This window comes from Scyliorhinus torazame, chromosome 2, assembly GCF_047496885.1.
Source record: "Scyliorhinus torazame isolate Kashiwa2021f chromosome 2, sScyTor2.1, whole genome shotgun sequence".
NCBI lineage: Eukaryota > Metazoa > Chordata > Chondrichthyes > Carcharhiniformes > Scyliorhinidae > Scyliorhinus > Scyliorhinus torazame.
In genome coordinates this window covers 99,267,349-99,285,331 of record NC_092708.1, presented here as the reverse complement: position 1 = coordinate 99,285,331, position 17,983 = coordinate 99,267,349, and the positions used below count along the sequence as shown (strand labels likewise).

General features: G+C 45.3%; 1 protein-coding gene across 8 annotated transcripts in view; it reads right to left on the bottom strand.

The window, feature by feature from the left end:
• Positions 1-17,983, bottom strand: part of baz2ba (bromodomain adjacent to zinc finger domain, 2Ba) — a 603,362-nt gene that overhangs the window by 173,088 nt on the left and 412,291 nt on the right. For all 8 annotated transcript variants that reach the window (XM_072474620.1, XM_072474664.1, XM_072474673.1 and 5 more), the window contains 2 exons: positions 9,597-9,705; positions 1,739-1,840 (listed from right to left, as the gene is read on the bottom strand). In XM_072474620.1, coding sequence (XP_072330721.1) covers positions 1,739-1,840; positions 9,597-9,705 — 211 coding nt within the window. The remainder of the gene's footprint in view (positions 1-1,738; positions 1,841-9,596; positions 9,706-17,983) is intronic.

The following is a 17,983-nucleotide window of genomic DNA, read 5'->3' as shown; positions in this document are numbered from 1 at the left end:
GGCGGGGGCTGCTGTGCGGTTGGAAGTGGTGTGACTTGCAGTGGAGAAGTGGCCCAATAGCGGGATTCCCTGGGAATCTCTCGTATTCCACGCCACGCCTAAATTTGCATGGCATGAAACACTGAATTGCATCCTGCTTTATGACCCCAAGGGGATCATAAAACTGGTGCAATTCAACTCCGGTGGGAGAACATAGTCTCCCAAGATTTCCACCCTATGTCAAAATAGTATCACTAAGAAGGAATTGTAGATGTCTCACAACTGAAGATAATGCTCAGACAGCCATGCTAAAATGTACCTGTTTGCACTCTAATTCAATTGGTGGCTGGTAAAAGTGCAAAGATTAAAGAAAAACAAAAAACTTGCATTTATACAGAACCTTTTAGGACTTTCAAATAAGCTTTACAATCAATTAATTATTTCAGAAGTGCAAACACCATTGTTAAGTATGCATAAGGAGCAGCAAATATTTTCACAGCAAGATCCCATAGCCAGCAGTGGGATAACAACAAATTACTTTTTGTTTTGGTGTTAGTGAACAGATAATTGTTGGCTTAGGCACTTCAAGAACCCATCATGCCCTTTATAAAATCTTTAACAGATAGACAAGCCTAAATCAACACTTATCTGAAAGATAACACTGCCAACAAAGTGCCATTCCTTAGTCTGGGTTGACTCTGGGCAGTATTTTGGGACTTGCACATATGACTTTTGACTCAGAATCTCAAGGGCAATAAGCTCATGCTTATTAATAATAATCATTTTTAATACCAAGTTTATACTGAAAAGATCTGCCTACTCTTTCCTAAGATTTTCTAAACTGCACAAGTGACCTAAAATTAGATCAATATTAGGGATCATGGATCATAATATATATGGTTGACATCAAAAATGAACAGGAAAACATTTCCCATCTACTATTGGCACATCATTTTGATGAATATTCTTCATAACATTTCAAGTAATGAAAGCTTGAAGTAAAAAAAAAGAAATTCAGCTATGAAGCATTCATAGAATCACAGAATCCCGACGGTGCAGGAGGCAATTCAGCCCATCTGCACCGACCCTCCAAAGGAACACACTACTGAGATCCACACCCCCACCCTATCCCTGTAATCCCAGCTATTGATTGCCACCCTGATCCAAAATAATGTTCATATGTCATTGCTTCAAATGAAACTAGAGTTAAAAATGTAATTTATAAGAGTTAATTATACAAGAGTTACAACCACTTAATTTCTCTTTTGCAAATCACATGTCAACAAAGATGATACTTCATTGTCTAGGTTTCTTCTTTCCCACAATATTAAGGCACTGACTTCATGCTGGGAATGGTTTATAGACACTAACCATGCTCACGTACCTTGCTCAAGCAAGCAGTTTTAATATATACTAGCCTACAGTTAGAGACCTTATAGCCAAACAAACCCTCTCCACCCAGACATGCATAGCTCCATGAGGAGTCAGCGGATATCAACCAGCAGGAAATCCTGGCCACTTTTCTCTACCTGTAGCTAAGAGGTAGTGAGTATATTTGACATCCCCACTCGGGCTGACATTGGCAATAGCATAAACCAGAGACTAAAACAGAGATATTCCTAGCTTGTATTTCTCAGTCCCCCATCATGAAGTATATTGATTTCCTGGTCGAGGGAAGAGACCATCTAAGGTTTACAATTAATGAAAACCAAAGTCAAAATAAATACCAGTAATTATCTGTAATTAAAACCACCATTACCTGAGGCCCATCTCTGGCTTCATAGAAGTCACCAATCTTCATTTTTGAACTGAAGCTAAAATTATCCCTAGTGATGTCTGCAATTCCATTCCTACTAAGATACTACAGGAAAAAAAATAAACGCAAAGAATACTTAAAGATCAACAGCAACAGTGTTTTTACTGATGGTTTAGATATTTACAATATTACACAAATATTTTTACAGCTGAAGTCATACCAGCAAATCTCTTATGGCATTGCCAATGGTGAGTCATTGGATACATCTTGTTTAAAGAATGGGGCATTATCCATTAAGTGTGACAGGGAAAGTGTTACGGGGACGAAGCATAGAACTTACAGGAAATAAATGTGATAGTTACATGCTATACCTATACTCAATAAAAAACAAATCATTTATATGTATTAGTAGATCTCTCATTGCAGTGTTTAGAATGAATCCGAGGATACATTATTTTAGAACAATATAATTTTTCATGCCATTTAGAGCATTAAATGTTGCGCACTATTCTAACAGTGCCTAAATAAATCATTATTGCAGTAAATGGTTTTCTGGATTTTTACTGATGTTGCGGGGATGTAATTCCACAACAATGTCCAATATTCTGTGAAAACCATGAATGAAAAACCCTCAATGGCTAATATTTGCCATTAAGTTGTACAAATTTTGAGGCATCTTGAGTTTTGGCAGTAAACGGGGTAGTCACAGATTGCTGCAACTGCACTTTGATAAAACTACAACACGAGACCTGGAGTTGACTATATACTGTTGCTGGTACATGACAGCATGGGGTCTATCGGTGTGTAACTGTGGAATAGAGCCTTGAATTTTAATACAAAAGGGAATGTAAATTTCAGAGTAACAGTAGCTACCTTGGGCTCAATTTTTGATGGTATAAATATTTGTTTTGACAAAATCTTTCAAAACAATTTAAAGTGCCCAATTCTTATTTTCCCCCCAATTAAGGGGTAATTTAGCACGGCCACCCTGCACATCTTTAGGTTGTGGAGACGAGACCTACGCAGACACGGAGAGAATGTGCAAATTCCACATGGACAGTGACCCGGTGCAGGGATCGAACCTGGGCCCTCGACGCTGAGAGGCAGCAATGCTAACCACTGTGCCACCCGAGTTTTGACAAAATCTTGCTCATATCTTCTACCTGTAGTCAGGGAAGAGCATGGGCAGAGTAGTGTGTGGGCATGGGAGTAGGAGTGTCAGGTCAAGTGCATGTGCGAATGTCTCATTTAATCTATGCCACTGCTGTAGAAAGGATATCAAATTTGAGATAAGGCATGATAGCTTCATGCTCAAATTACGAGATTTTCTGAAGTTTACTCAATAAAATTGCATACATATGCAAAGAAACTTCAGTAGGCTACTACAGAGAGTCGTGAACACAGTCCAGTCCATCACGCAAGCCCGCCTGCCAGCTACACCTCCCGCTGCCTTGGGATAATCAAAGACCCCTCCCATTCTCTTCCAACCTCTTCCATCGTGCAGAAAATACAAAAGTTTGAGAACACACACCAATAGATTCAAAAACAGCTTCTTCCCCACTGTTACCAGACACCTGAATGGTCCTCTTATGGACAGAACTGATCTTTTGACGCATTTTCTTTAGCTGTAGCACTACATACCATATACTTCACCCGCTGTCTATGTTTATATATTTCCATTATGCATCCTCATGTATTTATCATATGTTAGAACGATCTGCCTGGACTGTACGCAGAACAATAATTTTCATTGTACCTCAGTACACATGACAATAAATCTAAATCTATGGTGACATCAAGGTTAAAAAAAATCCTAAGTTTGATCAACGAGATATAATCAAAATTGATGCATTTGTAAGATTGATAATATAAACACAAAAATGTCTAACTTTTAAAAATTATAAATACTTAACACTTGATTTTAAAGTCATGAGACTTGCAAAATGTTGTTTTCTCAGACAGGCTGGAAAGATAATATGAACTTCTAGACCTTTTGTCAACATTGACTGAAGAAATTAATAGGCCTTTATTCAAGATGTCTCAATTATAAATGACAGCAATTATTGTTCAACACTTAGGTTAATGCAAGATAAGAGATATAGCTTAAGAGAAGATATTGATTTAAGATTACGACTACATGCAAAATTAACTAAAACCAATGGATTAACTCTTATTTCAATATTGACAAATTCTAGACCTAATGGCTATTTTCAACAACCTAGCTAAGGTGGATATACAACATCTTTGAGGTGTAAAATAAAGGTCTCGAGAAGCCATCTTGGGTTAACATGGGGTGGAATTTACCAAGCAGCCCGCCGTGTGTTTTTCAGCGGCAGAAGCGGCTTGCCAGTGGAATTTTCTGGTCCCATTGCTGTCAATGGGATTTCCCGTTGACTGCACCCCTCGTCGCCGGGAGACCCGTGCACCATCGGTGGGATCAGAATATCCCGCCGGCATAAACCTGAAAAGTTTTCCCATGTTGACCACGTTTTTGGAGTCGTCACTTCATGCCTTGGTCTGAGGGGGCTGGTGAGATGTGTGTTCAATTGCTAGAGTTAAGCTTTCTCTGCTTACTGTTAATTGCTGCTAACTACTGTTAATTGACACTGTGCTTTTAATCTTTATGATTTTTTAACTTTTTAATGCAAGCTTTCTGAATTCACCATTTAAAAGTATTCACTCTTGCCATGTGGTTAGGTCCTTAGAACCTGATGCGATTTCCAATTGGATGGTTATTGCAAACAAGTAAACTCCATAAATCTTTGTTAATAGGCATGAGGGTATGAGTGCCAGGGCAAGTGCATGTGCGTATATCTTATCTAAAATGTCTACATCTGTGGCCACTGCTGTCGAAAAGGATATATGCTAAGTACTGTCAACTTATTTGTTTTTATAATTTATTTATTTCCGTCTTCAACAGCTGTTAATAATTACAATGTGCTAAAATTCAACTTGAGTTTTTTTTAAGGTATCAACTCCGAGATAAGTCATGCCCAGTTTGAGATTTTCTCTTAGTTCATTGACCATAACTTGCATACATTGTGGAATTAATGTAAAAAAAGTTGCAAATTTGATCAAAGAGATATAATCAAAATAAAACTGTAACTAGTGTGTAATCATTACTTATTTGTCACCGTCACACACAAGCAACCTCTGCATTTGAAAATACAATTTGAACTTTACCTGAATAAAACTTTTGAAATTTTTCTTTCAACATTTCTACACAAATCTTGAAGTACAATTTGTAGAAACAGATGGATGCTGCAAAGAATACTCCAATAGTTTGGCTGACACACCTGGGAAATTATGTACACTACACAAGCTCAGAAGCAATCATCAATAGTCACTTTATGAGCAAAAATATTGGAAGAGAAATTAGTTGATGTAGCGTTGCATCTACTCCAATTTACAACGATACCCAAGGGGTAAGAAGTGTCACAGGCCATGGCCTATGCAGCGTTCTCCATTGATATAATTAAAGAACAGCGTGCAGGTATTGGCCCACGATGCTGCCTACACCCAGGGATTTGACATAGTTTACATGGTGCTGCAAAATGTACCTTTCTCCACAGGGGCGCTGGATTGGAGGTTAGTGGCGCTGTTAAATGTATACGGCGCCAACTGGGACGATGTGGGATTTGCAAAGAAGGTGTTTGGGGCCTTCCCCGACTTAGACACACATGAACTGATAGTGGGGGGACTGAAAATTGGTGCAGGAGCCAAGGTGGGACAGGTCATGGCCATGCTCGCTGGTCCAATAGGGGGGGGGGGGGGGGGCGAAGGCGTTAGCTGGGCTAATGGTGGAAATGGGAGGGGTGGACCCTTGGAGGTTTCTGCACGGGAACGGGAGTACTCGTTTTTCTCAGCAGTCCAGAAGGTATACTCGCGGATTGACTTTTCCGTGGTGGGGAAGGCTTTGCTGGCTGGGGTTAAGGGGTCGAATACTCGGCAATTGCAGTGTCAGATCATGCTCCGCATTGGGTGGATATGGTACTAGAGAAGGGGGTAGTGTAGAGGCCGGGGTGGAAATTAGATGTGGGACTTTTGGGAGACCAAGTGTTCTGTGACAAAATTGAAAAGGTAATTAAGGAATATGTAGGTTTCAACTGTACGGTGAGGTGGCGAAGGCAGTTGTCTGGGAGGCTCTAAAGATGGTGGTGAGGGGGGAGGTGATTTCATTTAAGGCCAGGATGGACAAAGAGGAGAGGTTGGAGCGGCATAGGGTAATAGATGAGATGTTGGAGGTAGATTGGAGTTATGCAGAAGATGGAGACCCAGCAAAGCTGGAAAAGAGGAAGGAACTACAGGCGAGCTTTGACCGACTATCTACCAGGAAGGCGGTGCGCCAACTGAGACGAGCAAGGGGGGCAGTTTACGAACATGGAGATAAGGCGATATGTTAGAAGGTCAGCTCCGGAGGGAAGCAACGGCAAGAGAAATTGTTCAGGTGAGGGATCGGGCAGGGAAGTTGGTGGTGCCTCCGGATCTGATTAACAAGGTTTTTGAGGAATTTTATGAGAGGTTGTACAGGTCAGAGCCACTTGGGGGAGACCGTGAGATGCAGGAATTTCTAGATAGGTTGGAGTACCTGAGGTTCGGGGAGGGGGACAGGGCTACATTAGAAGGAGCGATAGTGCAGCAGGAAATAAAGGATGCGATCGGGAGGATGCAGTCGGGGAAGGTGACAGGGCCGGATGGGTTTCCGGTGGAATATTATAAAAAAATTCAAGGACAAGCTGGCACCCCTGATGGTGGGGATGTTTGAAGAGGCGATAGGGAAGGGGGTGTTGCCACAAACTTTGGGGCAGGTGTCGATTTCCCAGTTGCTAAAAAAAGATAAGGATCCAACGGAGTGTGGGTCGTATAGGCCCCTATCACTTCTGAATGTGGAAGCAAAAGTATTGGCGAAGGTGCTGGCGGGTAGGCTGGAGGAGTGCCTTTGGAAGGTGATAGGTGACGATCAGATGGGGTTCGTGAGTGGGAGGCAGTTCTTTTGGGGTTCGTGAGTGGGAGGCAGTTCTTTTCAAACGTTCGAAGGGTATTGAACGTCATTATGGCACCGGCAGAGGGGAAGGAAACAGAGGTGGTTGTGGCATTGGACGTTGAGAAGGCGTTTGACCGGATAGAATGGGGGTACTTGATGGCAGTTCTGGAACGGTTTGGGATTAGACCAAGATTTGTGAACTGGGTAAAGCTACTATATAAGGAGTTGAGGGCGAGTATCCGCACAAACAACTTCAGCTCGAGATACTTTTCTCTCCACCGTGGGACTAGGCAGGGATGTCTTTTGGCCCCCCCTGCTGTTTGCACTCGCAATTGAGCCGTTGGCCATCGCATAAAGAAGTTCGGACGTATGGAAAGGAATAGTGCGGGGGGGGGGGGGGGGATAGAGCATAGGGTGTCGTTATATGCCGATGACTTGCTGTTATATGTGTCGGAACCGAGTGTGTCGATAGGGGAATATTGGAGCTGCTTAGAGTGTTTGGGATTTTCTCGGGGTACAAACTAAATCTAGACAAGAGTGAGTATTTTGTGGTGTCTCGGCCGGGGGTGGGGGCAGGGGTGGGGGGATTGCCATTCCGCAGGGACTCACTTTAGGTACCTGGTGTGCAGGTTTACCAAGAGTGGCGGGGGGCTCCGCAGGTACAACATTTCTGGTTTGGTGGGGAGAGTGAAAGCTGATCTGGCAAGGTGGGATGGTCTTCCTCTGTCACTGGTGGGTCGGGTACAGGCAGTTAAAATGAACATGTTGCTGTGATTTCTGTTTATCTTTCAATGCCTGCCAATTTTCGTGCCAAAGGCTTTTTTCAGTAAGATTGAGGGAAGGATTACGTCGTTCATATGGGGAGGGAAGGTGGCCAGAGTTAGAAAAGTGCTGCTACAGAGGGGAAGGCAGGCAGGGGGTTTGGGTCTTCTGAACCTGATGTATTACTACTGGGCGGCGGATGTGGAGATGTTTCGGAACTGGGTCAGAAGGGTTGATTCCCAGTGGGTCAGAATGGAGGAGAGTTTGTGCAGGGGGTCGTTATTGAAAGCACTAGCAACAGCGCCGCTCCAGATAGCCCCGGGGAAATACTCAGGGAGTCCGGTAATAATAGCTTCATTGAGAATTTGGAGGCAGTTTCGGCCACACTTCGGGTTGGGGCAGGGTCAAGGGAAATGCCGTTTCGGGGGAACCACAGATTTGAGCCAGGGAAGTGGGATGGAAATTTTCAGAAATGGGAGGAGAAGGGGATTAAGACACTAAAAGATTTGTTTCTTAGGGGTCGATTTGCAGGACTGAAGGATACATGCAGGTTCGGGATTTTGCCAGAAAAGAGATGCAGAGCTTCCCAGAGGAGCCGGCCTCCACATTGCTGGAGCAGGTGCTGACGACAGGGGGACTGGAGAAAGGGGTAGTGTCAGCGGTTTACGGAGCTATTTGGGAAGAGGAGAAGGCACCACTGGAAGGGAGCAAAGCAAAGTGGAGGAAGAGTTGGGAGAGGATATGGAGGAGGGGTTCTGGTGTGAGGTGCTCCGGAGAGTGAATGCCTCCACCTCGTGCGCGAGGTTGGGGTTGATAAAGCTGAAGGTGGTATACAGAGCACACCTCATGAGGGCGAGGATGAACCGATTCTTTGAGGGAGTGGAAGATGTGTGTAAACGTTGCGGGGGGGAGGGCGCTAATCACGTTCATATGTTTTGGTCCTGTCCAAAGCTAGAGGATTACTGGAAGGAGGTTTTTAGGGTAATTTCTAAAGTGGTGCACATGAAACTGGATCTGGGCCCCCCGGTGCCCATATTCGGGGGTCGGACTAGCCAGGGTTGGAAACGGTGCGGAGGCAGATGTTGTAGCCTTCGCCTCGTTGATCGTCCGAAGGCGAATCCTGATGGGTTGGAGATCAACCTCTCCACCCTGTGCCCTGACGTGGCGGGGGGACCTGTTGGAATTCTTGACTCTTTAGAAGGTTAAGTTTGAACTGAGGGGAAGGATGGAGGGGTTCTACAATTCATGGACATTATTCATTATGCATTTTCAAGAACTGGATAACATCGAACATTAGTTTGGGGGAGGGGGGGCCGGGACTGTATGTGTTAATGGTGACTATGGATGATTCCTGATTCCTTTTTGTCATTGTTTCTGTGAACATGCGGGCTAATGTTTGGGGTTTGGTGGGAGGATGGGATCGTTGTTATTGATATGGGGATTCACATATTTGTTACTGATTATTTATTGTTGGTGGGTGTAAATTTGGGAGGAAATGTGAAAAAGGAGAATTAAAAAAAAATATATTTTTTAATGTACCTTTCTCCATTAAGTTTGAGTACAGGCTTTTGGGAAGGGTAAAGACCTTCAAGCAAAAATGATGACATTATAATGGAAAAGGCAATTCAACGTTAATCATATTATTGTGAAATAAGTTATTATTTAATTGTTTTAATTTTGCTTAAACATATTTTGGACAAGAATAATTTTAGTAACTGAGAAATTATGGCAGAATTTTTGAGAAATTATGTTGAGTGACAGCGCAAGCTTAGCGGCATAACAGAGCAATGTTACCACTTAACATTGCAATCCCAATTAGGCAACTGTCTACTGGCATTACAAGTGATTGTTACAAGTTAGTGTTCACATTTTAACCTAGGATTTCCCATTAGAAATGGTAAATCATGATACCGAAAATATGTTTTTTTGTGGAAAGGAAATGCATGCCATACAAAATATTCAATAATACTAAAGCAAATACAAATAAAATATTAAAATTAGTAGAACTCATTAAATCCAACTATTTTACCTGTAAGCTACAATTCTTCTTCAGCAATTTCAGATTCAACAAGGTTTGAGACAACATAACATTGTTAAATTCAGTCTAGCAATTACCTTTATTACTTCAGGGTACTGACGAAGTTTCTTACCACAGGGAGCATAATAAATCACCTCTCCCTGGAGACGGCCACCAAGAGTCTTAATTCTGGTCTCTCTTTGCCACCTAATCAACAAAAAAATCCATTCATTACAAATGACAAGGGGTAACATTAATCAGATTCTCTAATGTGTTTTAATTTTAATTAGCATAATTAGTGTTTCAGACAGTGATCTTTAATACATTTGCGGTCATATTAATATCTTTATTACTACAGTACTTCTTGGAATAAAGGATCAACAGAATCAAAACTTCTCACTCTACATAAAAACTGTCCATGTGTAAAAACAGACCTAGGAATATAAATAAAAATATTGTCAAGAGTCTGATCCTGTGACTAATAATCATAGAATATGAAAGTCTAATGGGAACTGTTTTTTTTTCCTGAATTGAAAGTTGAAAGTCAAACGAGTCATAGAGTTATAGATGTTTACAGCATGGAAACAGGCCCTTTGGCCCAGCTTGTCCATGCCGCCCAGTTTCGATACTAAGCTAGTCTCACTTGCCCGCATTTGGCCCATACCCCTCTATACCCATTCTGTCCATGCAAGTGCCTACTATTTTTTAAAGGAAGAAATTGTACCCGCCTCTACCACTGCCTCTGGCAGCTCATTCCAGTTGCTCACCACCCTGTGTGTGAAGAAATTTACCCTCTGGTCTCTTTTGTATCTCTCCCCTTAAATCTATGCCCTCTAGTTCTAGATTCCTCTACCTATGGGAAAAGATTCTGATTAATAATGCCCCCCATTATTTTATAGACTTCTATAAGATCAACCCTAAGCCTCCTACACTCCAGGGGAAAAAGTCCCGGCCTATCCAGCCTCTCCTTATAGCTCAGACCATCAAGTCCTGGTAGCATCCTCGTAAATCTCTTCTATACACTTTCTAGTTTAACAATATCCTTCCTATAATAGGGTGACCCGTACTAAACACAGTATTCCATGTGCGGTCTTACTAATGTCTTGTACAAACTTCAACAAGACTTCCCAACTCTATTTCCTTGAAATCTGCCTGTTCAGCCAACGCCAAATGAGAGAGGGAATGGATAACAGAACCCAGTGCGGAATGGGTGAGGCTGGAGGAGTCCTCCTGCAAGAGAACGACCCTCTGGGCATTTGCCATGGCAGTGCTCCCATCCCTCCCGGCAAAATACATATCCTGCCCAGTGGTGGTAGCCACATTGAGGACAGGGAACCAAATAAGGCAGCATTTCGGTCTAACCGAGATGTCTTCCTTGGCCCCCATCTGCGGCAACCACAAATTCCCACCAGCCATGCTAGTCACCACCTTTAAGAAAATAGAGACAGGACGGGGGAGGCTAGCAGTCAGGGATATTTACATAGGGGACAGACCCACGACCTTGGGTGAACTGACGGAAGACCTGGAGCTACCGACAGGACCGGAACTCAGGCACCTTCAAATTAACCACTTTCTCCGCAAGGAGACGGAAAGTAACCACAGGGCAGCGAGAGACACATTCCTGGAAGAGCTAATAAACACGGACAATAAGGAGGGGGGGAAACTGTGGGGACATCTATGGATGGTTGCTGGAAAGGGCAAGAAAACCAAACAGAGCCAGGTGAAAATGGGAGGACAAACTGGGGACAGTGGGTTGGGAACTGTGGAGCGAAGCAATGAGTCGGGCCAACTCCACCTCCTCCTGCGCTAGACTACGCCTTGTGCAGTTCAAAGTGGTGCACAATGCTCACCTAACAGGACCCGAATGAACAGGTTCTTCCCTGAGGTGGAGGGTAAATGTGTACAGTGCCAGGGAGGCCCGGCTAACCACGTTCACATGTGCTAGGCCTGCCCCAGACTTGTCGGGTTCTGGATAGCCTTCCTCGAGGTGATGTCCAAGGTTGTGAAGGTGGGGGTGGAGCCATGCCCGATAGTGGCAGTCTTCGGGTTTTCGGACCACCCAGAACTACACATAGGGAAGAGGGCCGATGCCCTGGCTTTTGCTTCCTTAATTGCACGCCGGAGAATCCTGCTCAGCTGGCGATTGCGGAACCATCCACAGCTGTATACTGGCTGGCAGACCTATCTCTACCTGGAGAAGATCAAGTACACCATCCGAGGGTTGGACAAGGGCTTCCACAAAGCATGGGGGCTATTAGTCAGCCTGTTGCAAGACCAGGTTGAAGCAAACAGCAACTAGGAGAGGCTTGTTCCATAACAAAGTCCTTGTTTAGGATTCAAGTTTCATAGCTACATTATAACAGCTCCTTCCAACATGCCCATTGGAAGTAGACTGTGTAGAAACTCTGGAGGGTACAGACCATCATCTTCTTTGTGCACAGAATCAAGGCTGCTATATTTTAAAAATTAACCTGACAGCACATATACCCCAGACCTCCATTCACTGTGCACCAAATAAACCCATGAGGAATAACAGGAATGCGGAATATTTGGCTAGGAATAACAGGAATGCGGAATATTTGGCTAATGGTAAAGTTCTTGAAAGTGTGGATGAGCAGAGGGATCTAGGTGTCCATGTACATAGATCCCTGAAAGTTGCCACCCAGGTTGATAGGGTTGTGAAGAAGGCCTATGGAGTGTTGGCCTTTATTGGTAGAGGGATTGAGTTCCGGAGTCGGGAGGTCATGTTGCAGCTGTACAGAACTCTGGTACGGCCGCATTTGGAGTATTGCGTACAGTTCTGGTCACCGCATTATAGGAAGGACGTGGAGGCTTTGGAGCGGGTGCAGAGGAGATTTACCAGGATGTTGCCTGGTATGGAGGGAAAATCTTATGAGGAAAGGCTGATGGACTTGAGGTTGTTTTCGTTGGAGAGAAGAAGGTTAAGAGGAGACTTAATAGAGGCATACAAAATGATCAGGGGGTTGGATAGGGTGGACAGTGAGAGCCTTCTCCCACGGATGGATATGGCTGGCACGAGGGGACATAACTTTAAACTGAGGGGTAATAGATATAGGACAGAGGTCAGAGGTAGGTTCTTTACGCAAAGAGTAGTGAGGCCGTGGAATGCCCTACCTGCTACAGTGGTGAACTCGCCAACATTGAGGGCATTTAAAAGTTTATTGGATAAACATATGGATGATAATGGCATAGTGTAGATTGGATGGCTTTTGTTTCGGTGCAACATCGTGGGCCGAAGGGCCTGTACTGCGCTGTATTGTTCTATGTTCTATGTTCTATGAAGAAAAGTACCCCTTGGAGCAATCAAAACTGTGCATAAACTTAAGGACTTAATGGTCTTACTCTACCCTAGAAGCGAGGCATGATATTCCACCTGGTTTCTTTCAACAAGGCACAATGAAACAGTAATAAATACAAATCACATTTTTAGAGGCACAGTAATGCACCATTTAAATGAAGAGTAGATAAGCTACAGAAGTAAAGGGAGATCTAGGGCTATGGGGAGGGGGCAGGGCAGTGAAATCCATTGTGAATTGCACAGTCAGCACAAACAACATAGGCGCATGGCATCTTTATTCACTGCAAACTTAATACTACAGAGCTTTACAGCCTAAGGAGATAATTGAGCCCACCTCACTACTGCTGGCTCTTTCAAAGAGCTATATATTTTGTCCTATTCCCTTGCCCTTTCCAAATAAAGATCAAAAGTTCTGTTTTTCAAATATCTATCTCTTTTTTGAAAAGCTATTGGAAATTATGCTTTTGCCAGCATCTGGTTGAGCACTGCCAGAGCAAGAAGTTTGCATTTACTTCAGTATAATTTTGAACACCTCCATTCGATCTTTCAATTAAAAAAAAAACATTTTTATTGGTTTTCACATTTGATTTTGACAACATTGCAAAAAAGAAGAAATACAGAAAAGAATAAGAAATACAAACAGAAAATTAAAATGATGGAAGGGTAAACCAAGTAGGAAATATATATAATAATAATAATAATCTTTTATTGTCACAAGTATGAAAGTCACTGTGAAAAGCCCCTAGTCGCCACATTCCGACGCCTGTTCGGGTAAGCCGGTACAGGAATTGAACCCGCGCTGCTGGCCTTGTTCTGCATTACAAACCAGCTGTCTAACCCACTGAGCTAAACCAGCCCATAAATACAGCTACGAGGCACGTTAACATTGGGCCTCCAGTAATCGGTTACTACAACCGTTCTCTTCTATTTACATGTGGCCCCATGGAATTAAAACATACCAGGGCGTCACCAAGGCGTACTCCATTGATTTGCCGTGGTCGTACCCATGGGCTCTCTTTTCTTCAATACCCTTTGGTTCCTCCCTGCCCTGCTTTCCCTGAAGTCTGGGTGGTGCCTTCCCTCCTCCCAACCCCCCCCCCCCCCCCACCTTCTCTTCTTCCTTTGTCTGTTTCTGCCACTCTTCTCCAACCCCCCCCCCCCCCCCCCCCCCCCCCCCCCCGCCCCACCCACTCCTTATTTGTTGCTGGTCACAAACAGGTCCTCGAACAGTTTGGTAAATTGCTTCCATGTACTGTGGAAGCCTTTCTCCAATCCTCCGGTGAATTTTATATTTTCCAATTTAAGGCATTCCGCTAAGTCGGACAGCCAGTCTGCGGCCTTGGGGTTGCTGCGGTTCTCCAGCAGACAATCAGGGAGGCGATCAGGGGGGCATAGGCTAGGGCATCTGCCCCTCTCCCCCTAAAAAGCTCTCGCTGTTCCGATACCTTGAAGACCCACTGGCAGGGACAGGACCAGCATGTGGGTCTGGTTGGCCCGGCGTCCCTGGCCCCATTCACATTTGTCCTCCACCTCTGGGAAGAACCCGCTCATACATGTTCAGGTCAAGTGAGCCATGAGCACTACCTTTAGCTGCATTAGCTCAGCCCTGTGCATGAGGAGATGGGAGTTTGCCCTATGCAGTGCTTCGATCCAGAGTCCTCCTCCCTTCTCCGTGCCTAGTTCTTCTTCCATCTTTCCCTATGTCTAAACCAGCGGTGCTCTTATCTCTTCTAGCAGTCATCCATACATGTCGGTGCAGCTATCGTCCCCCAGTTCATCCGATGTCAGAGGTCTGTCCAGTACGGTGAGTCCAGGTCACTGGGGGAACTTTGCAGTCTTCTTGCGGAGGAAATTCTTTAGTTGCATGCACCGGAGCTCGTCGTGTCCGCACGGCATCATCAGGCAAAGCGAAGGGTGGAGGGTTTTGCCTCCTCATCAACTCCTCCTGGTGCTTGGATGTGGCGACTCTGGCGACCTACTGCTCCCCAGACTTGGAATACCTGACCGTGAAGTGCCGCCCATATTATCTTCCACGTGAGTTCACTTCAGCCATTATCACAGCGGTCTACATCCCACCCCAGGCAGTAGTGAGGAAGGCGCTGGACGAACTATATACAGTAATAAACAACTACGAAACAGAACACCCGGAGGCCTTGTTCATCGTGGCCGGAGACTTCAACAAGGCCAACCTCAAGAGTGTACTGCCAAAATTCCACCAGCACATCTCCTGTCCCACCAGGGGCGACAACACTCTTGACCACTGCTACTCAAAAATCAAGGGCGCCTACCGTTCCATCCCCCGAGCGCACTTTGGGAAATCAGACCATAAGACGGTGCTCCTTCTCCCGGCATGCAAGCAGAAACTCAAGCAGGAGAATCCAGCTAAGAAGGTTGTGCAGTGCTGGTCCGAGGAGACAGAAGAGCTCTTACATGACTGCTTAGAGACAGTGGACTGGTCCATATTTAAGAACTCAGCGACCAACTTAAATGAGTATGCTACCACCGTCACAGACTTCATCAGCAAATGTGTGGACGACTGCGTGCCAAAGAAAGCAGTACGTGCGTTTCCCAACCGGAAACCATGGCTCAATCGCGAGATTGACTCCCTACTGAAGGCCAGATCTGAGGCGTTCAAGGCAGACGACCCTGACCTACACAAGAAATCCAGGTACGACCTCCGCAAAGCCATCAGGAATGCCAAGAGAAAATATCAAACCAAGCTAGAGTCACAGACAGACTCTCGGCGGTTGTGGCAAGGACTAAACAACATAACGGGCTACAAAGCGAAGCCGAACAGTATCTCTGGCAGCAGCGCACCCCTCCCCGATGAACTCAATGCATTCTATGCCCGGTTCGAGCAGGCAACCAACAATCCGCTGGCGAGTGTCTCAGCAGCCCATAATTCACCCATACCCACCATCACAGCTTCCGAAGTCAGATTGGCCTTCCTGAAAGTGAACCCTCGGAAGGCGACGGGCCTAGACGGGATCCCTGGTCGTGCACTCAGAGCCTGCGCGGACCAGCTTGCAGAGGTATTCACGGACATCTTTAACCTGTCGCTACTCCACTCCGAGGTCCCCACCTGCTTCAAGAAGACCACCATCATACCGGTACCAAAGAAGAACCAGGCAACGTGCCTCAATGACTACCGGCCAGTGGCCCAGACTTCAGTCGTAATGAAGTGCTTCGAGAGGTTGATCATGAAGCGCATCACCTCCATACTCCCAGAACGCCTTGATCCACTGCAATTCGCATACCGCTGCAACCGGTCCACATCAGACACCATTTCCCTGGCCCTACACTCATCCCTAGAGCATCTCGAAAACAAGGACTCCTACATTAGACTCCTATTTATGGACTACAGCTCCGCCTTCAACACCATAATCCCAGCCAAGCTCATATCAAAGCTCCAAAGCCTAGGACTTGGCTCCCCACTCTGCAACTGGATTCTCGATTTTCTGACCAACAGACCACAATCAGTAAGAATGAACAACAAAACCTCCTCCACAATAGCCCTCAACACCGGCGCCCCGCAAGGCTGCGTACTTAGCCCCCTACTCTACTCCCTGTACACACACGACTGCGTGGCAAAACTTGGTTCCAACTCTATCTACAAGTTTGCCGATGATACGACCATAGTGGGCCGGATCTCGAATAACGATGAGTCCGAATACAGGAGGGAGATAGAGAACCTAGTGGAGTGGTGTAGCGACAACAATCTCTCCCTCAATGCCAGCAAAACTAAAGAGCTGGTAATTGACTTCAGGAAGCAAAGTCTGTACACACCCCTGTCAGCATCAACGGGGCCGAGGTGGAGATGGTTAGCAGTTTCAAATTCCTAGCGGTGCACATCTCCAAAAATCTGTCCTGGTCCACCCACGTCGACGCTACCACCAAGAAAGCACAACAGCGCCTATACTTCCTCAGGAAACTAAGGAAATTCGGCATGTCCACATTAACCCTTACCAACATTTACAGATGCACCATAGAAAGCATCCTATCAGGCTGCATCACAGCCTGGTATGGCAACTGCTCGGCCCAGGACCGCAAGAAACTTCAGAGAGTTGTGAACACCGGCCAGTCCATCACACGAACCTGCCGCCCATCCATTGACTCCATCTACACCTCCCGCTGCCTGGGGAAAGCGGGCAGTATAATCAAAGATCCCTCCCACCCGGCTTACTCACTCTTCCAACTTCTTCCATCGGGCAGGAGATACAGAAGTCTGAAAACACGCACGAACAGACTCAAAAACAGCTTCTTCCCCACTGTCACCAGACTCCTAAATGACCCTCCTATGCACTGACCTCATTAACCCTACACCCTGTATGCTTCATCCGATGCCAGTGCTTATGTAGTTACATTGTATATGTTGTGTTGCCCTATTATGTATTTTCTTTTATTCCCTTTTCTTCTCATGTACTTAATGATCTGTTGAGCTGCTCGCAGAAAAATACTTTTCACTGTACCTCGGTACACGTGACAATAAACCAATCCAATCCAGTCCATGTTCCTCCTTCTTTGCAGGACATTTACATATCCTAGTGTTCTGCCCCCCACTGCCCCACAAACAAACGCCATGATTAGTTTGTCTAATTTGGCGAAGAAGTCCTTGGGCATGAATGTCGAGAGTGATCCGAGTAGGATTTGAATGTCTGCACTCTCCCTGCCAGAGAAGATTTCACTCTTGCTGAGGTTGCGTTTGTAACGGGAGAAGGCTCTTAAACTCCCTTTGGACTTCCATTATTCCTCACATGCTGGCTAGAGGGTTTGAGACAAGGTGGAGCAGGTCATCCGCATAGAGTGCGACTCCCGTCTCCACTCTGGATGCCCCTCCACCCCTTCGCTGCTCTATGGGCGATAGCCAATGGCTCGCTTGCCAGAGCAAAGAGCAGCGAGGACAATGGGCATTCTTGCCTCATGCCTCTGTATTCAGAACTAGTGGCATTTGTCCATAAGCGCGGTATGGGAGCACTGGACAGCGGTTTCATCCACAAGGTGAACCCTGGCCAAAAGCCAAACCATTTCACTACCTCCAAGAGGTACCTCCATTCGACTCTGTCAAAGGCATTCTCGGTGTCCAAGGAGATGATCACTTCTGGTGTCCCTCCCCGGGTGGGGTCATAATCACGTTCAGCAGACGCCTGATGTTAGCCGTTAGCTGTC